General features: G+C 51.1%; 2 protein-coding genes across 3 annotated transcripts; one reads left to right on the top strand and one right to left on the bottom strand.

Moving 5' to 3' along the window:
- Nucleotides 1–1,988: 1,988 nt before the first annotated feature.
- Nucleotides 1,989–17,351, top strand: C9H1orf210 (chromosome 9 C1orf210 homolog). Of its 2 annotated transcripts, XR_004418728.1 has the most exons (4): nt 1,989–4,496; nt 5,121–5,267; nt 5,712–7,088; nt 17,288–17,351. XR_004418728.1 is itself a non-coding variant. In XM_033067828.1 (3 exons), the coding sequence occupies exons 1-3, from the start codon at nt 4,085–4,087 to the stop codon at nt 6,044–6,046; spliced, it is 894 nt and encodes a 297-aa protein (XP_032923719.1). In that variant the 5' UTR covers nt 1,989–4,084; the 3' UTR covers nt 6,047–9,330. The 2 variants fall into 2 exon arrangements, 1 of the variants encoding a protein (XP_032923719.1); XM_033067828.1 differs by lacking the exon at nt 17,288–17,351 and having other exon boundaries at nt 5,712–9,330.
- On the bottom strand, nt 9,262–12,421 carry TMEM125 (transmembrane protein 125). Its single transcript, XM_033067829.2, has 2 exons — nt 12,217–12,421; nt 9,262–12,109 (listed from the first exon to the last, which is right to left on the bottom strand). The coding sequence occupies exon 2, from the start codon at nt 11,793–11,795 to the stop codon at nt 11,133–11,135; it is 663 nt and encodes a 220-aa protein (XP_032923720.1). The 5' UTR covers nt 11,796–12,109; nt 12,217–12,421; the 3' UTR covers nt 9,262–11,132.
- Nucleotides 17,352–20,076: the final 2,725 nt, after the last annotated feature.

Genomic DNA, 20,076 nt, shown 5'->3' on the forward strand with positions numbered 1-20,076 from the left:
CTGGAAAATGAAGCTGTCTGTAGAGGCCAGTCAGGCTCTGTGTGCTTACATGTGCAAGATGTGCTTACTGTGCTTCCCTGGCAGCTGTGGGGGAGCACATCACACAGCCTGAGTTACAGTGCACTCTGTGAAATGTCCTCTTTCAGGGGGATCCGTTTGAGGATGGGATTATTTACACAGCATTTTTGTGGATTGGGATCCATATGGGGTCATTCTCTGCCATACCCAGGAGATCTCAGGGATCCATTCAGGATTCTGATCCAATGTGATTTGTTCGCTTGTTTTTGTTTTTTTTTTCTTGGAGCACCTGGATAAGAGCTATGCTGTCTGTGCAGATTCATTCAGCTGGAGATAGGGTAGGAAACCTTTCTGGGGAGTTTTATGGGGATGCCCCACCAGGACCTTACAGCTCCAGTTTAAGTTCATCTGTCTCCAGAGAAGGCACCAGAGACACAGGCACAGCTGAATACAGCCAAAGGACCTCTCCACACTTGCTCTCCTGCAGCATGGAAAGCTCCAGTTGCCCAGTCCACAGGACACTATAAGCACCTGAATGTCTGCTGATTTCATGGACCTCAGCTTTTTTGCTGAATCACAATAGACTAAAAAAACCCAAAGGCTGACAAAAATACCACTTTTTGTTATCATTTGCACATTCTAATGCACAGCATGACATTCCAGAAACCATAATGCACAGATACATTTCCTGATAGGAAATGCAACCACCCTGCAGATCCACCAATGGACAAGGCTGCCTCAGCAACATTTTCTAGCTCCGTTTCTCTGGATGCTTGTTTTGTTTTACCTGCTCAGTGGGCCGTGGGGACACCCCACAAGGCTGGGCTAAGGACTGCTCCTACCAGGCATAGGATCATCCTGGAAGCAGGGTAGTAGAGCATCCCCAGCCCGCCTGGGAAGCAGAGGCTGTCTGCTGTGTTGGCATCCAGCACATGCCCACAGGATGAAGGACAGACTGCTGGGAAGCCCTTTCCCTGAGGAAAGGGTGGGACGTGTGGCTGAGGAGGAGCCCTTTGGCAGCTGGGGGAAGAGGGGCCGTCCTGTCCCAGTTGCAGACAGCTCCAAAGTGCTCTTGCTGGCAATCAGCTTCCTGTTGTTTGAGCAGGCATGAGACCAGGGAATGGGGAGCAGGGAAGAGCGCTTGGGGCTCCCTCTTGCTGCAGAGGCAAAGGCAGGAGCAGGTGCATCCAGCATTTTTCCTGCCTGGCCTGTGGCTCTGCCAGCCTTGCCCACTCACCCACCCCATCACTCGTAAGCACAGGAGCAGGTCTCGTGTGCCAGCAAACACCCATGAGATGCTGCTTTGACATGATTTCTCAGACTTTCATTGGCCCCACGGCAAGACTCGCAGGGAGAACTAGTGTTAAGCGGCAGGTCTGCCACTTAATGGGGGAGCCGAAGGGAGTGGGGCGCTCTCATCCTCTGGGACCCTCACGGACAGCTGCTGCTCACTGCCAGTTTGCTGCTTGCTTTAACCACATTTTTGCTGGAATTCCAGCAAGACTTTTATTTTCTTTCAGACACTTTCCTGCTGCCTCAGCCCCAGCTTTCGGGGCTGGGGCTGGCTGTAAGCGCCTGTCCCAGGCGTGCGGACCAACACCTGTACCGGGCTCAGGCTGCTCTCCTCCACCCCGGAGTCTCAGGGCAGCCGGCCCAGACGTGCCCCCTCCTCCCTCTGGCAGCCCCTCCCAGTGTCCTGCTGCCCTCGGGCAGCCCCACGGCACCCCAGGGCGCAGCAGGCAGTCCTGGGCACGGATCAGGGCGGCCACCCGGGTGGGAGGTGATGGGGCGCGGCTGTTAATGTGTAACTGGCCCCGCCACCTTTCACCAGCCCGGGAGGAGCGGGGCCGGGCGGGAGCCGGGCCGGGTCCCGGGCGCTGCGGGGCCGGCTGTGGGGACTCGGTGGCGGCCTGAGCCGTGCGGCCGCGGCCACACCTCGCCCGGCACGGCCGGCTCTGCCGGTTCCCAGCTTTCCCCGAGACTTGTTTTTGTGGCCGGAAGTTTCCTGGAGCCAAATGGCTCCTACCTGCCTGCCCTGCTGGGTCTGCAGCTTCCTCTGCGTCTGGTCAGTGGTGATGGGACACCCCTGCAGCCTTGACCACCAGGTAGGGGGGCCGTGAGGGCTGTGGTGTGGGCAGGGCTGGGGTGGGCAGGGGCCCCGCTCCTGGTCCTGCCAGCACGGCTGGGGTGCCCAGGGCAGCTGGGCCTGGCAGGCAACTCCTGCTCTGCACTGCTCAAGAGAAAATGAGCAATTAAAACCCATGGGAGTTAATTGGGAGATGTACTGTGCCAGTGGTCACCAGCCACAGGGGTGGTTCGCCCATGTCCAAAGCCTGGCTGTCCTGCTCCCAGCCTTGGGCTGAACATGTCATGTTGTCCAGCCTGTTCACCAGAGCATGGCCTGGCAAAGCACTGTCTGATCCATCGCGTTTCTGACTGTGGGGGTCTCGGCTGCAGGTGTAACACAGCTGCCCATAAGGAGTGCATAGCAAGCTGCATGAGACACATCCCTGAGGAGATCCCAACCCCTCACTCCCCTCCCCAGTGCATGGTGATGCCGTGACTAAAGCCAGGGTGATGGCAAGCATGGGGCCAGGATCCCTGAGCACCCAGCACAGAGCAGGAAACACAACAAAGCCACTGGGATAAGCACTGCAGCCAGCAGTTTGGCTGATCAGGCAGGAGCTGAGAGAATGAAGGAAAGTGGCTGTCATGGGTCACTGACCTTTCCATTGAGCTCTCAGTTATTCCACCCAAAGCTTCGCACTGTTTTCCAAAGCCTCCCTGAGCCCAGCTGTGTTTGAGCTGAAAACAGGACCCATGTGGTACCCCCACGGCCCAATTATAACCCAGTCCTCAGCACTTCAGGTTTCTAAGGGCATATCTGTTCCTCTACCAAGCACGAACAGCAGGGTCTGATAGGAGATTTATGTGGACAGGAGGATGAAAGGAGAGGTGAAAGAAATGGAAAGCCCAGCTGGCTGGAATGTAGCCAAACACAGAAAACCCAGGACTATGGAACACAGTAAATTTAAAGCACAGCATCTCTGCTTGCAAGGTCCAAGCACAGCACTTAGCAGGAGCTTGTGCCTGCCCAACCAAACTTAAATTGCTGACCTGCTGTCTAGTAGCTTCAGTTTGGACATTTGACCCCCTCCCACTGAAAGCCAAGGCAAGAGCAACCCATGCAGGGGACTGCTCCCCAAAACTATCTGAGTTGGGGCACCCTATTTACTAGTAAAAAAAAAAAAAAAATCCATCCTTGTGGGTTGACTGATCGTTCCATCCTGCTCTGCTGGTCTTTTGGGACAGTGAATGGTCCTTGATCTGCTTTGTTTCCTGATGCTGACACAGCCAGCCAGCAGTAAGCCACAGCTACTCACCATGTATCCTCAGGAACGTGGCATAGATTGATGCATTGGTGCACTATCATGCACATCCCCAGGGAGCTGCTCCTGGCACGAGTGACTGGTACAGGTGCCTGTAGCTCTGCAGCCTGGTCAGCTTCCTGCCTGCCCTTGCAACAGGCAAGGCTCGCCTGCTTCCCTGCTCCAGCTGGGAGGATGCCCCAGTGTCACACCAGAGCTCCCCAGGGGCTGGAGGTGGGGATCCAGGGGAGGAAGAGGAAGGCCCTCTGCAAACTGACCCTGTATGACAGCTGCCCTGTACGGAAGGACGGAGGGTGACAACCTGCTGCCTTTGTACTCACCCTTTTGGGTATTTCCCCCAGCCCAGCATGCTCGTCCTTTACTGTTTCAGTCAGCTGCTCTCAGTCCTGGTCTGTCCTGCTCATCTTTCTCCATTTATCCAGGCCCACTCCCATCTGGCAGCTCGTGTGTTTTTTTAAACATGTGTGTTTTTGCTTTTTTAAAACTCTGCAAGGGTAATTAAGACATTTGAACTCTTGGGAAGTCTCTCTCATGACTGCCCATTGTGGATAGCCCATCTCAGACAGTAGCTCTTTTCCCAGGGATGGGCTGACTGCAGTGGGAAGAGCCTTCAGCATGCTCCAAGTTCCCTTCCAAAAAACATCACCGGTTTGGACCTCTCCTTCAACTCCTTGGTCATGCCTCATCACAGCACTCTCCTGAAGCATTTCCCTTCCCTGCACTCTCTCAACCTCTCCAGCAATGCCAAGCTCACACTGAGCCCAGCAGTCTTCTCCAACCTCGCAGCGCTGCGTCTCCTGGACCTGAGCAGCTGTGGCATCACCTACATCCACACGGACACTTTCAAAGGCCTGGGAAACTTGCACACACTGCTTCTAAGAAACAACAGCTTGCAAGAGCTTGATGTCTCTTTCCTTTTGCCACTGAGGGCTCTTCTCCATCTGGACCTGCGTCACAACGCGCTGGTCTCTGTGGACACTTGGAGCCTGCAGCTGATGGAGTCAGTCCCACGGGTCCGTCTGGAAGGGAACCCCTGGGTGTGCAACTGCAGCGTGCACCCTCTGCAGCAGTGGCTGCAGCGCAGGCCAGGTGAGTGGAAGGGATGGGTGCCAGGGGATGTGTCAGGCAGGCAGAACCCCGAGAGTAGGAGTCTTGCTTGATCCATTTGCACTGATCCCTGGGCAAGGTGTGAGATGGCTCTCTGTCCTACCCTGCTGAGGGACAGCAAACCAAAGGTGATGTGTCTGTTCCTTGCTTGCAGTTATGCAGTATACCGAGGATTTCTAAGAATATCAACAGGATAATTTGGCCACTGTTCTGGGAAATAGGCTGCACTATGCTTGGGCCTCTAAATCTTTCTTTATGTGTCTTTGTGGAGTGAACACATTTTCATTGTTGAGGGCTTGGCAGCTCCCTCTCTGGAGCCAGGTCAGGCTCCAACCATCTGAGTTCAGCTCCAAATAAGAGCAATGGGGTTTCTGTGGGTATCCATGAATTTGTCTGTATCCAGTTTAAAGGAGCTGCTGCTAATCAGGGGATTTTCCCTTGGGTTGTTCCCTACAATATGCTGAGGGTCAGCAAGTCGGTAAGGGTGAGCCAGGAGCACCTTGCAATGCATCCCGTCAACCCAGGAGCAAGCGGGAATCATCTTCTCTAAACTAGAGAGGAGATGGGCACAGACCCCTATCCCACCTTAGCCCATTTGTCTCCCAGATGTGCAGGTGACCTGCGTGTTGCCCCCGGGGCTGAGGGGCCAGGAGATTGCAGCTCTGGATTCTCAGGACCTGGGCTGCCAGATGAAGCAGCGGTTTGCTCGTGAGCTCAGCACAGTACAGCAGATCACAGTGACTGAGAACAACAGTAAGTCGTACAGATTCAGAGGTATCCATAAGGTCTAGCACCTTCCTGTCCTCTGTCATACTGGATGGGGCTGCAGGTGGAGACCCCCTGCTCTGCCCCACAGTCCCAGAGGCTCAGGCTGCTGGGCCACGCTGGTGCAGTGGCTTGGTGGGAGGGTGGCCAACACCTGGAGGTGTTTGTTTGCTTGCTTTGTGACAGGAAAGTTACCAGGTGCCACAAAGCCACATGGAGCACAGACTCCACAGTGATGGGCAGCATCAGCTGTCGGGCAGTTTTGCCCACAGTGTTCACAGCCCTTGGTAACTGGCTCTTGGTGAGGAGCATCTGTATTGCTCCTAATGAAGTGATCTAGTGCTGGCTGCACACTGCAGGCAGGCACAGGGCTGGACAATGGGGAGCGCTGGGTTTGCCACAGGCTGACCATGTGCCTTTCCTGTGTCACAGCCATTGCACTGCCTGCTGGGAAGGGGGGAAGGAGCTGGCCATTCCTGGTGGGATTCATTGTGACAGCAATTGGCATCTCCATCCTGATTGCACTGGTTGCCAAGTGCAAACTTGTCCGCAAGAACTTCGCCAGCTACCGCCACCGGCCGCTGCCTGAAATCAGCTCCATCGGAGGCAGCCCCATGGAGGATACCAGCAGCTGGGACAGGGCCTCCATACCTGATGCTGCTGACCTGCAAGCTGAGGATGATGATGGCTTCATCGAGGACAACTACATCCAGCCCGATGAGCAGCTGCCAACAAAAGAGGAGCAGGAGTTGCATCGCTCCATCTGAGCTAATAGCTTACAACTCAGCCACCACTGCTGTGGCCTCTTGCTGTCTCCCTAGCTCCACTCCTTTCCCACCTGCCTTTGATTTTGGGCCATACATATTTGGGGCAGGAGGAAAGGAGCAGAGAGCAAAGGAGACAGGGATGGGCTAGGAATGGTGTTGGAAGCTGAAGGCAGCCGGTCCCAGAGTATCCCAGCATAACACTAGGCTGCACTGTCACAGGGACACCAAACCAGCTGCTGCTTTCCCAGCCTTACCTGGATGCTGAGGATGAAGGAGGTGGTGCCTGTTGTGCCCAGGAAGCTGGGTGCAGTGGGGAGAGGAGCCTGCCCTGGTGCTGCCACAGGGTCTTGGGCACTGGCCCCACTGCCCCATGGTGCCAGTCCCAGCCCTGCTCAATGTGTTGTCACTCTGAGGTGTGATTAAAGCATGATTTAGCCCTGCCACTGCCTGCACTGGTTTGTTGGGACTCTCCCAGTGGCAGTGCTGGGAGGAGACCCCCAGCCCCACAGCTGGCATGTGGCTTTTTTTGCATGTGCTTTCAAGGACCGGGACAACATTCCTCTAACTGTGGCAATGAGAGATCACATCTGTGGCACAATGAGTGCTCTTGTCCAAAGGAATATTTCACCTTCTGTGGTGCAGACAGCCTTGGTGCGTCATCACAGGGATTCTGTGCATGTCTCTCCAGCCATGGCTCTTCTTCCTTTTCTCTCTTTTCTCTCCAGAAAGACAAGCTAAAAGACACCTTTCCCTGTCAGCTCTGCAGAGCTGAGCAAACTCATCAGTGCTGCCACTTGCAGTGCCAGGCACACACACTGGGGCGAGATGACCCTCTCTCCCAGCACTCGTTACAGAGTTCCACACGTCTCTTTAACTGTGGAGTTGTATGAATGTGATCATTTTTACATTCCTGTCATCTTTGTGGTACAATGAACAGTACATGAGACATGGGTAACTGCAAGTTATTTCTGCTGGAGTTGGTCGTGCCTTCATGGGTTACACTGGAGTTAAAAGCAGAGAGCAGCTGTGGCATTCACCTTTGGTAAGTGATTCATAAGGCTGGTACCAACCGGTTGGGAAGATTTCCCAGGGCACAGCCCAGTCATTACTGTCCCTGATAGCTCAGGAGTCTCTTCGTCATGCTCCAGAGCATGAGGAATCAACACAGGACAGCGTTTCTCAAAGCTCTGCCACACAGCTAATTCCCCCACTTCCTTCAAATCTCCATTTTACTGCTAACTGCCTTTCTATTTCTCCACTCATTAAAACAAAAGTGTATAAAAAACATAAATAATACACCTCAGAGAACATCACCCAAAGGGGACAAATGGGTCAGGCATTGGATGGGTGATATAAGCCAGAGAGTAAATGTGCAACTTGAAGCCATGAGCAGGAGGAAAAACTGCTGGCTTGTTTCAGTAGTCAGCCTGCTTTTGCTCTTAAATGCCATATTTCTAAAGTGAGCTTTATCTTTTCAGTTACTGTCTCATTATTTGTCTTCTGGGCTCAACAGCTACCCATGAAAATACACTATATACTGTATTTTTTGGGAATTTCTAATCTCTTTTGGGTAAGAGATTTAAATCTGAGGACTGCGAAAAAGCATTTCAGTTACCTTTTGGAGGGTATTTTTTGGGCTTTTCATCATGCTTTTCAATCACACGAATTCATCCTAAATGCAGTCTTTTCTTTTTAGTCTCAGTGTTGTCTTTAAAGCAGTTAAAAATACAAGTGCCCAGGCTTATTTGTCCAAGATCTCACTCACCAGTCCCTCAGCACTTAGTGGATGGATGGCTTGTCTACTTTGACCCTGTTGATAGACCCATTTATTTTTTAATCAAGCAGGCATGGCAGGTTTTCTTGTGTTTGTGCATGTGTGTGTGGGGGGGGGGGCATTTTTCTGCCCCTTCTCTCAGCCAGCTGCAGTGCAAGTGGGCAGGAACCTGACAACTCATCTTTGGGGGGAAATATAACTGGCATGCAGAGCTGGGAATACAAGGGGTCAGAGCATGAAAAGGAGGATCCTTCTGCAGGGGTCCACCCAGGAAGCTGCTGTGAGGCCTGGCTGAGGCTGGCGGGGAGCAGGAGCAGGTATGCAGGCAGACTGGTTCCAGGCTTGTGTCAGGCAGCAGCTGCTGCCTCGAGGCTCAGCCCTGCCACAGGGTGAACAGCTTCTAAACAGTAAACAAACTAGCCAGCACTGACATATCCAGGAGGCTTTGTGTGCTCCACGTGAGCCTCTTACAGGCACATGGCCAGGTCTCAGGTTCACAGAGCAGTGGTAAGGGGATCTGGATATGTCCGGGTTCTTAAGCAGAGAGATTTACATGCATCTGGGGGGAGGGAATTGTGTATCAGGAAAGAAGTACATGCATTTTTGGGGCTGTGGTGGCATTGCCACACTATCCAAAACCACAGCCATGCGAGGGACTCTGGGCTGTTGTGATTACTGCCCCGGGCTGAGGCCAGCCCTGAAAAGCCCTGACACCTCCTGCTCTGCAGAGAAGCCTGCATTCAAGTATCAGTCTTCAACACAATCAACTTCTCTAACACTTTATTAGGTATGTACACACACAACACAGGCACCAAGAAGCAAACCAGCACTGTGCTGCAGAGGGGAGTCAGTGATTGGCAGCACAGGCTGTCCCTCTGGGCAGCTGGACACCCAACCACCATCTTCAGGCACAGCCTGTTCTCAGCCATTATCTCATTGGGTTGCTGTTGTGGCCCACAGTCAATCACCCTTTTCTGGCACAATTCACAGCCACTTGAGGCACATTTTAAAGGAGCTGTGGAGGGGACAGTATTCACTTGAACATGCAGGCAGCACAGACATGCGAGCTGGGCAGTCACACCTCTTCTCAGAAATGCCCAGATGTGCTAAACAGCTGGTGTGCAGGCAGCTGTGGCCTGTCAGCACAACTGGGCTGGTGGAGCTGGCAGTCACTGCTGGAGCACTGGTGCTGGCAGAGGGGGTGCAGCCTAGCATAACTGCACATGCACTGATGTGCAGAGCAGCAGCAGGGGTGATGGTGCAAAACCATTCAGCTCTGGCCTGTCCCCTCCTGTGTAGGCAGAGGGGTCCCTGGTGGACCTGGGGCCAAACAGCCCAGAGGGAAAGAACAGCTCAGCTTTGAAGAGATTTAGCACAGGAGGATCTGAGCTCACTACCACCTTCTGAGCTCTTGGACAGATTAAGGGAGGAGATGCAGAAAGAAGAGGAAACAGCAGTTTAATAAAATCTATAGATGATGTGAAAGTGGCAGAGGAAAATGTAGAAATAACAGAGATACAGAGAGAAAAGCCCAAATTATGTACTTGTACATTGGGGAAAACAATCCAAGGCTTCAGGCAAAGGAAAGTCAGCAGGAGCAGGGCAAAAGCAGGTGAATACAGAAGTGGTTTCATGAGATCTCACTGCATTGAGGATGGTAGGTCTGGAGCTGTGGAGGGATGAAGCCATCACTGACCAGCTGATGGTGAACTCTGACACTACCTCCAGGTGTAACAAGGACAGTGATTTGTGCCATTAACAAGGAAATCAGTAGCATCCTCTTCCACATGAATTTGCTACCAGGCACCAAAAACCAATAGCTCAGTCTCATTCCATTGCAGAGGAAACTTGGCAAATAATGAGCAAAACCAACATCTGGGGCAGAGCAACTCAGGTGAAGGAAAGATGGGAGCAGACAAGAAGAACAGAATCACAGAATAGTCTGAGCTGGAAGGGACCCAGAAGGATCATAGAGTCCAACTCTTAAGGGAATGGCCCACACAGGATTCAAACCTGTAACCTTGGTGTTATTAGCACCGTGCTCTGACCAGCTGGCTAAGAGGAAGAGAAGGTCATACAGGAGCATCTTCAGCGGGAGGTTGGGATCTAGATCTATGGAAAGGGCAGTGAAAGAGTTAGTGGATCTATAAGGGAAATTAGAATTTTGACAGGTAAATTAGACTTAAGTCACAGGAAAAATTCCTGGGGTGACTTGTTAGTCTGCCTCTGGGAGAGACACCTTAGTGATAGAACAAGACACCTTGTAGACATAAACCACCAAAAAAAGCTCTGGGTAAGGCCCAAGTGACAGTAGAAGAATTTTTCTGTCCTGCAGCAGCTGGAGCACTTGGGAGACAGAAGCAGCATGGAAACAAGCAGGGACTGGGATGAGCTTCAGGGCTTCTGGCAGCAGAGGTGCCTCTGCCTGGGAAACTCCTGTGGGAGGGCACAGCCCTCTCCCCTTGCACAGCTTTTGCAGAGGGCAGCCCCAGCTCCAGGATTCAGGCATCTCATCACCATCCCCCAGCAACTGCACCTTGCTGTTTATGGCTTATGTAGCTGGAGTACCCTGGCATGGTAACAGAGCCAGTTCACTCAGTCCAGCACACATAACCCATCAGGGCCTTGACACCAACACCCCTTGATCACCCCTTTGATAAACCACAGGTGATGGTGGGCTGCAGAAATGTAACATTGGAACAGATCTTGGCATTGCAAACACAAACAGCATTTCATGTGAAGTCCAGCTGTGCTGGCACACACAGTTCTGTGCAAATCCCACACTCACTCCCACAGACACCAGTGATTTCTTGGGAGCAGCTCCTGCAGCCATACCTCCCACCAGGCTCCCTTGTGCCTGCTGACATGCAAAGTATCTCCTGCCATTCACCAGCTGCTAGAGGCTCTACTTCACTCAGGAGCTGGAGGCTTTGCACAGAGCACAGGTTGGTTTTACACCACCCGCAATGACAGCCTCTCCTGCCAGGAGAGCATATGACACAGTTCCAGGAACTGCAGGAACCAAACAATTACTGGGGTCCCCAGGGGTACAGGACAGGCTCACCTTCACTCTGTAACATGGGTCACAGCCAGGCAGGCAGCAGCTGCCACAGGAGGCTTTGTGGAGGTAAAATGCCAGCCAGGTCAGAGCCTGTCCAGGCACCCTGAGTCTGTGCTGTGCCACCAGCCTGGGGCAAAGCAAATGCCAGTCATCTCCAGCAGAAACACAAGGCACACTGCAGCCCTCCTTCCTTTGGGAAGGCCATCACTGACAGGTTGTATCCGCTAAGGCTCATGCAGAGGTGTGCTGGCTCAGATCAGGTTGGCCATGCTGGAGGTGGGAGGAAGCCGCCTGTTCCCAGCGAGGCGGCCGGAGATGGTGAAGACACGGATGTCGCCCGTCTCCAGGCTCCGAGGAGCCGCCCGGCGGCAGGAGGTGCACAGCAGGTATAGCAGCAGGCAGAGGAGGATGGCACTGCCAGCAGTCAGGAGGATGACCCCGCTGGTGAACATGCTGGCCAGCGGCCGCGCGGGGCTGAGCTGCATGGTGGTGGTGGAGAGGATGGTGAGCACCATCCCGCACACCAGCAGCACCAGGGCACTCAGCAGCAGCACCAGGCAGTCCGAGAAGCCTCCGCTCTTCAGGAGCTCGATCTGATCCCGGCTGCGGATGCAGTTCATGTCCTGGATTGCAGAGCTCAGCAGCTGTTTCAGCAGCACTAGCAGGGCCAGGAGGCAGAGTGTGGTGCCCACGGCGAGCCGCCACTCTCCAGACCGGCTGCTAGTGCTGTATAGCAGGATGATGCCCCCAATCCCACAGGCCAGGATCAGCACCACGGCCATCCCATAGCACAGGATGGACTTTTTGGGGTCCTGGAACCACCAGAGCTCCACATGCTCTTCCAAGATATTCCTCTGGATGTGGTCCGCATCTGCAGGGGTGCGGGGGCTGCTCAGCTCTGCCAGCTCTGGCATGGTGGGCAGCTGTGTGAGGAGGGCACAGAGGTGGCACAGAGGTGGCACAGATGAATTTGCACCCTTACAGCAAATGGAGGGTCAATGCAGCAGTGGTGAAGGCAGCCGCATTTCTCCAGCAGTGATGTCTCGGTGACATTCTTTGGATCCTGATGGAATTTCCTTTTGTAGTGGTACCATCTGGAGAGCTATGGTCTATGTGCTGGGGTTGAGCCCACCACCGAGGCAGGTCTATGAAACATGATGGAGCATTTCCAGAGCAGCACCATAGGGGAATAGCCAGGGCTGTCTCCTTCTTTTCCTGTGCCTTTCATCTGAAAAAGTCAAGAAGAGAAGATATTAAACAGAGACCCTGCTCCCCTGTACCAAATGATCCTGTGCTGAACCCTGGGCCTTGGTTGCTCCAGGCTGGCCTGCAGACCTTACTGTGCCTCCCTCACAGAAGCCCCGTGTGCTGGAGAACAGATCAGCTGCACGTCTTCCCAGGAGATCTCCATGTGCTGTGAGGGAACCTCAGCGTGCGTCCTGCTCAGAGGCTGCTGGCACATTGCTGCCCGAAGGACTCTGCCTGCAGCTGGTGCTGGCAGCAGGGCAGGGACGCAGCAGAGGCAGGTCCCTCCTGGGATAAAGCCCCATTCACAGCTCGGGCTTCACATGCTCCCTCATCAGCATCAGCCTCTTGTCACCAACTGGCTCTGCTGCCCAGAACGGGAGGTGGGGGTCAGGACCAGTGTTTAACCCTTCCACTCTCACTCCAGTGGCTGGAAGAGTGAGAGCTGCCCTAATTGCATGTTCTCAGCCCTGTCCCCACCCCTGCACTGCCAGCAATTTACCCTCAGAAGCTCTCTACAGAAATATGGTAGTTACATCTCCAGTGATCTCAGCATTTCCCTGGAAAGAGCCCTTAGCTGTGGTCTGGCACCCTGAGATTTTGCTGTCCTTGCTGATGGTCTGTGAAGCACTTTGCCACTGAAGGGGAGCAGAGGAAGGGCAGTACTGGCTCTGAGGTGCTGTGCTTAGCTGGGCTCCCCTGGGCACAGCACCTTGTCTCAGCCCACCAGTCATGGTTCCCCAGCTTATGTCCCTGCTATCCTGGCCCTCCTCAATACTTCTTTGGGTACAGTTTTAGACCAAGAGTGGAAAGCACTTGCATTTCTCTCACATAATGTTCCTCCCTGGCATGTGAGGGCTCCAGCTGGTCCCACAGCACCACAGGGACCCTCAAGAACAGCTAGTACCCCAAACCATGGAGAAGAGCTGGAGAGGACAGCATGGGAGCATGTCAGGAGTGACTGAGCCTGGGACACATGGTGCAAACCCTGGAGACTCAAGAACAGCCTCCTTGGTTACTACCTAGACAGGATAATGCACCCTTGACCGCCACAGACACACACATGAACTGCTGAGTCCTGCAGGAGCCCATGGCAGTGACAGGAACTGACTCAGGTTCCTTGTGGCAGAGCTGTGTCACTTCCCCTGGGTGGGGGGACAGCCACCCTGCCTGCTAGAAATGGCTCTCAGGAGCCCATCAGCCCATGTCAAACGTTCTGTTTGTACCCTGCTCTGCTCAGCACTGGGGCTCAGGGCTCATTGTACACAGACAGGGACAATTTATGACCTCCACACACGGCAGCTCTGCACACACCAGATCTTTCCTCCTGTCGCCCTCCCTGTCTCTGCTCTCCAGACTGCATCCCCTTATGGCAAGGCAAACTCCTCAAACCCCCTCCATCGGGGCCCAGCCAACACGGGCAGGAGGGACAGGGAGCACAATTGTGTGGGGAGCGCTCGAACCAGACACCGCCTGACAGTGTCAGGCCAAGCTCCTCCTGAGTCACTCCCCGGCTGTGATGGAGCATGAGGTCACTTTGGACGTGGCTCAGGGCTGGCTGCCAGCAGCAGCCCGTGCCTGTGAGCAGGAAGTGTGTGAGCACGGCGGGATTGCAGGCCTGGGAGCCAGCGGCCCTGGGAGCCCACAGGGCTGCTCTGGGAGCCCACAGGGCTGCTCTGGGAGCCCACAGGGCTGCTCTGCACAGAAGGGCCGGGGCAGACCTACAGCTCCTGGCTGCAGCCAGAACAACCAGAAAGTATCAGAGAGAGAAAAGAGCTGTGCTCAAGCGTGTTGGTTTGTGCCTGATGGCATGCACGTGGATTTTGCATGAGACAGTAGATACCTTGTGCTGTTGTGCCCAGGACACAAGTCCACGGGAAGGTGAGGATGTCATGGGGCACTGTTAAAGTAGAGAGATGCGAGGAGACATTCAGTCTGGAGTTGTTTCTTCAGCCTATGCAAATCAGCTTGGTGCTCAACATTGCTCCCTCCTGCCTTTCCTTCTCTAAGCACAGAGGTGCCTTATCTCCTCCTCACCAGTGAATGGGTGAGCCTAGCAGATAGCAAGTTTGTAGATTAGATTGAGATTTTGGACTAAGAGAGCATAAAGCTTGGAGAAGTGCAAAGTCTGTGTTCTTCTGCTGCTTGACCCAAGTTACTTGAGTCAAACAGTAAACAAAAAAAACCACAACAGCATAAGCCACAATGAGGGGGAAAATGTGATCAAAAATCAAGGTACAGAACTGCATTCTCATGTTACTTTTTAAAATTTAACCATTTAAGTTTTTTATTTGCTCAGAAGAAGGACAAGGGAGCAAAATAAAACTATAGGAGCATCTGGCTGAGGAACAAAATTAGGTATCACCTCTACAACCATGTACTTCCCAGTGTTATATTAACCTCTATTAACATATGATTTGGAGAGTTTCCCAGTGCTACATTAACCCCTATTAAACAAATTATTTGGAGAGGAAAAGGCTTCCACTGAAGTGTGCTTTCATGTTTCCTTATGCCTGTTTGAAAATGTTCTGGGAATATAGTCTTTTGCTCTAAAACATCCATGCTTGCTTCTCTATACCTGAGGGTTTGTGCTGCTAATAACAATATTTTTACTCCCAGAATCACAGAATAATTAAGGTGGGATGGGACCTTGTGAAGTCACCTGCCTAAAGCAGAGTTCACCTAAAGTCAGACTGGGTAGGTCAGGGCCCCATTCATTTAGGTGCCAAGGATGGAGGATCTATAGCCCCTCAGGGATCATTCCAGAGTTAAATAAACGTCACCATGAAAGCATTCCTCCCTAAATCTAGCTACAGTTTCTCATTCCTCAGGCTGGGTGCATTGCCTCCCACCCTCTTCAGAAAACTCTCTTTAAATGTTAAGCCAAATCGGCCCTATCCTGCTTGAAAAAGGGATGAACCTAGATCTCACAGCAGCTTTGCTGATCTGCTTTCTTAGCATTGTGCAGCACATCATTGCCCAGATCAGATAGAGAGAAAGGAAGGAATATAGATGCCTGCTCTGCCACAAGGGAGGACAGCCATCCAAAACTGTTGTCCCTTATTTTGGTGTTCTTTGGGCTACTGGGTCTCACTGGTCTGGGACAGACCATAATAAGCCAATTGGCCCATCAGATTGGTGTATTTGATAGCGTGAATCACAGGTCATTAAACTCTACATTTAGTCACTACTGAAGCCAGCACCTTCTGTCCTCCCATCTCTGCATGCAGGAGAAAAAGGAGGAGGGGACCAGCCCAGCCACACAATGCTGTACATCCAAAGAGCACATTTCAGGAAGAAAGTGACATGCTCTCCTTCCCCAGTGCTGGCTGGCAGCTGTGGAGGAAGAACAGGAAAGAACTGGGAATGCAGGAAAACAAAAATATTAATGTTTTTCCTTTTTCATTGTGTTGGCTGTTTTTTTCTTTCCCTACCCTGACAACATTTAACTGGAAATTGAGGGTCATCATCAATGTGGTCCTGGCCACTCCTGGCTGCAGGTGTGGGAGATGCACACTGGTTGAACTCCTCAGAATGACACATGCATATACTGGCTGTGAGAAAGGAAGCTTAGTTTATAATTGACTTATAAACTTTTTGTGCCTGACAGACTGATATCTGACAGACAAGCCATGTACTGTATATTAACTAACATTTCAATTTCAGAGCCACATACCATTCAACTCTTGAAATATTTCTCACTTCCCTCCTCTCCTCAAACCCAGGGTACCCCTTGAAACAATGCTTACCCACAGGGTTCAGGAGGGGAAATCTGGGGATGAGACAGGCTCCTGCAGTACTTCCTTGTATTTCCAGCCTTGGAAGGGTTTATGCAGCTTTTATGTGGACTTCGTGAACCTCATGGGGACTGGGAGAGTCCAACAAGATTTGCTATAAAATAACAGTATGTAAAATGATTTACATGGGCAGCGGGGATGAGAGCCAGCAGAGATTCACAATCTCAAACAAATCCAAGCCATCTCAGCCCTCTGCTTTCCCAGTCCACCACAACTTACTTGCTTCTTTGCCTGGTCTGTCCATAGCCTGTTTGAGATGGACTTGCCCCCACTCTTTGCCTCACAAAAATCTTTAGTCCAGAATAGGCAAAAACATTTCCCCATAATTGCATGTAATTTTTTTCAATTTCCAATGCTTTAGGAAGCTTTTCTTTACCAAGAGAGTCGAACCTGAACTCTTGTATGTCCCTTCCAAGTGAAACAGTACATTCTATTCTGTCTATTGTATTCTAGTTTGTCTATTCTAGCCTATTGTGTTGTTTATTCTATTGTATTTCAATGGAAAAGGACCTGAAATGATCATCTAGTCCAACTGCCTGACCAATTCAGGGCTGACCAAATTCAAGAATGTTTTTTAGGTTATTGCCCAGAAGCCTCTTCAATACTGACAGGCTTGGGGTATCAACTAATTCTCTAGGAAGTTGTTCTAGTGTTTAACCACCTTTTCAGTGAAGAAATGCTTCCTAAGCATATTTGATTCAGTTCTAACTCCCTATAGGCTCAAAGAGAATGAAGCTCATGTATCTTGTTTTAGGATTGAATTACTGCCAATGCACAAATCAGAAGCTCTGAGTGTCATGGTGCTCAAGGCCTGTCTGTGCCCCTGGGAGCATGTGGGAAGGTTCCCTCTCTAAGAACTCAGGACTAGGGGTAGAGGAACCTGCAAGAATGGGAGTAACAGGGTTTTTATGTGGCATCTATCTGTCTCACCCAAAACTCTTGCAAGAGATCCACTCTCATTTGCCTGCCACACCAACCAAATGCTCCCAAATGCTCCAACAAATTCCCAATGCTCCCCCTTTCCTGGGCTGCTTAAAATCAATACAAACCTGTGCAGTTTGATCTGCACATCTGGGGAGAGCCCACCCTTTCTCCCCTGACAGATGGACAATGCTTTCCCAAAAGTGAGCGTCTGTCCCACCAGTGCTTCTGCCATGATGTTCCATTTGGGAAGCCCCAGGAAACCCTGGGTGATGGTGGATTGTCTCTTCCTTTCCCAAAACCTAGGGGCTCTGGGCTTAAGGATGGTGGAGGGCTTGTTGTAACAGGGTCAGTGCACAGCTGCCTTTTACACGGATCTAGACAGTTTTGGCACGCTCCATTGTAAAATGTCACGTTCCTCTTCCTCTCTGTATGCTCAACAGGTATCCATTATCCTGACCCCGCAGAGCCTGTCCTGAAGCACCTCTGCCAAGGCAACAAGAAACTCTCAAGCCTTACGTGCTGAGAGGAAACAATGGCATAAAGAAGAAACGAATTGGAGGCAAGAAGCAGGGTTTCTTAAGACGTAAGTCTGAAGCAGCCTCAAACCTGCCAGCAGCTCCTGCTGGAGCTCCTTCCCGCACAGCTCCCAGCGAGGAAGGGATCACTCACCTGCGGCAGACGCTGCCCACACGCGACAGCCCAGCACACTTCCCTGCTGGCAGTAGTGGTTTTTCCTGGTTTTCCTTCCACTGGATCCAGCTAACCAGGGAGCCCACGGGGAAAATCTCTTCCCTTCCTGTTACAAATGCCTGCCAAGACCCGGGTGAGGCTCCCCTGCCTTGGTGCGGCGGCAGCAGCGAGGTCCGGCCGCTGCCCTCACCTCCTGCCCGGGCAGGTGCATTCCCCAGCTGGGTGGCGTCTGAGCAAACCTGCTGCTGCTCTTGGAGACGCTCCAGAGCCGCGGCGAAGTGCAGGTGCTACCCCTCCCTCTCTCCTCGGGCAGGATCTGGCCTCTGGCCACACACCGATCCTGGAAGGTGGCTCATTTCCTCCCAGATGGAGGTGAAGGGGTGCCCGAGCCAGGGAGCAGCTCCCCGGCAGCAAGGCGAGAAGAAGCCTGCAGCCAGGCTGGCAGTGCTAGGGGACATTTGACACATTCAGCAAGTATTTGGTATTAAATAAAGTAGCTCATGCTACTTTGTGACAGAAGTTCAGGCAGGCACTCAAGTCGGGCAAGATGTCACTGTGGTGCCATCTTCCCACCAAAAGGCAGCTGCAGAACTCCCTCCCTGGGAGACAGCAGCACTAGCAGAGTTTATACCATGCTGCACAAGAGCTGATTTCCTGCTAATCCACGGGGGGGAAAAAAGGGTAACCATTTTGAGAGGAATCAGGAAAAAAAAAAAGATTAATTTAAGAGCTGAAGAATAAAAAAGGAGTAGCAGGAATGTTGAAGTCAGTAGAGGAATAGAATTGCCAGACTGATCAACATTCCCTTCTTCCTGGCCAGGTTTCATGGCAGCAGAAGGGATCATTACCGTTAGTCTGAGCAGCTGGAAAATCTCCAGGGAAATGCAGGAAGAAGAGAACAGGACTGAACAACTGCTCTTGCCTATCTAATGGAAAAGGAGGCTCAGTTATTAAGTCACATGCTACTTTTTTATCAGGCTGTGAGAAGGGAAGCTTAGGATATACCAAGCAAATAGAAACCAAGTAGTGTGACAGGTTCAGGAATTTGTCTGAGAAAAATCTGCTAGGTCTTTCGAGGCTTGTGAAATATCATCAGTCCAGAGGATGTTGTCCTACACTTAAAAAAACAAATGGTATGTGATAGGTTTTCCTATACAAACACCTTTGAACAATGAGCTTGACCCTATCCAGAAAAACCTGGATTTTTATTTGGCCCAGTTAGCAAAGAAGTCATCTAAGGGGAAACCTTATTCAGATAGCCATATAGTAATTTTAAAAAGTGGACTGTAGCTTTATAAGAGCATGAAATGCTTACCAGTTCCTTTAGGGAGGTACCAAAAGGAGAAACAGAACAATGCAGGTCAAGAGAGGGTGAAAGCAGAAAATGTTTTTGCACCTTGAGAGAATTCAGAAGACCGTTAGCACACAAAACCATAATCCAGTTACAACTTAATTCTAAAACATTTTTTTGAGTGTATGTGTGGGAGTTTGACCTTGGTCTGCTTTTCCCAGTAAAGAAGAGGCTTGTACATCTATTTTGCTTCCAGCAGGTCTGCTGAAGTTTAGCTGAAACACTCTGCTGCGCCTGATGTTCAATGCTCCCCTATACAAGCAATGTTTTAGCTGCCCCTTAGCGACTAAGAACAACTTCAAAATCCTCTTTAGCCTAGTCTGGCTGAAGAGACTACCTAGGCTTCATCTGGCAGGCTGTATATTGCCTTTAAAATTCCCAAATAAGGGTGACATAGCAGCATATTTTGGAGCATATCAGTCACCATTTAGAAATAATTTGCTATCTATATATGCATGTTAGGAAAAGATTCTTCTTTTTCAGAAAATTTTACTGCATTTCTCTAAACCACAACTATTAAAGCAGTGTGTTGTATGATTCTAGCACTCAATTTGTCCTGACAGAGAGAGGGGAAAATTATACCACACAAGAGCCTAGCAAATTAAAATGGGTGTGCCCTGAAAATTTTAGAGGGAACTGGTTTCTAAAATATTTGCTAATTACATTAATTACATCCTCTTTCTGTGTAGGAAGCATCAAGATGATTATATGGGGAGGGTAGGAGGAAGAAAGGATGTTAAGCTAGCCCATTAATAGACCATTAACTTCTTCCTTTTGCTCCTGTGAAACCTATGCTCCATACAGATTAAAGATGCAAAATGGGAAAAAAATAGACTAAAGAAACTTAATTCCACATTCATGGACAAAGCACTCAGCTGAAGTCTCCAAAATCATTGGAGCTCATGGAACCATCTATTTTGCCATGGTATTGCCCTGGAAATGAGTCTAGTATTCCTGGTGGTAATGCAGCTTATCTGCTACCCAGCCCTGGCTCCATCTTATTCTGTATAATATTATTAGGAGTATATAAAATAACTCATCACTTTTCCAAAAATCAGGATAGGAAATGAAACAGTAACATACTGGCTGTTGTAATAACAAATAGTTCCATGCTCAACCAGTAGCTCAGTCTTCTGAAATACTCCTCAGTGGGACAGCATGTCAAGCACTGACAACAAAAGATGAAAA

This window comes from Catharus ustulatus, chromosome 9 (assembly GCF_009819885.2).
Source record: "Catharus ustulatus isolate bCatUst1 chromosome 9, bCatUst1.pri.v2, whole genome shotgun sequence".
Taxonomy (NCBI): Eukaryota; Metazoa; Chordata; class Aves; order Passeriformes; family Turdidae; genus Catharus; species Catharus ustulatus.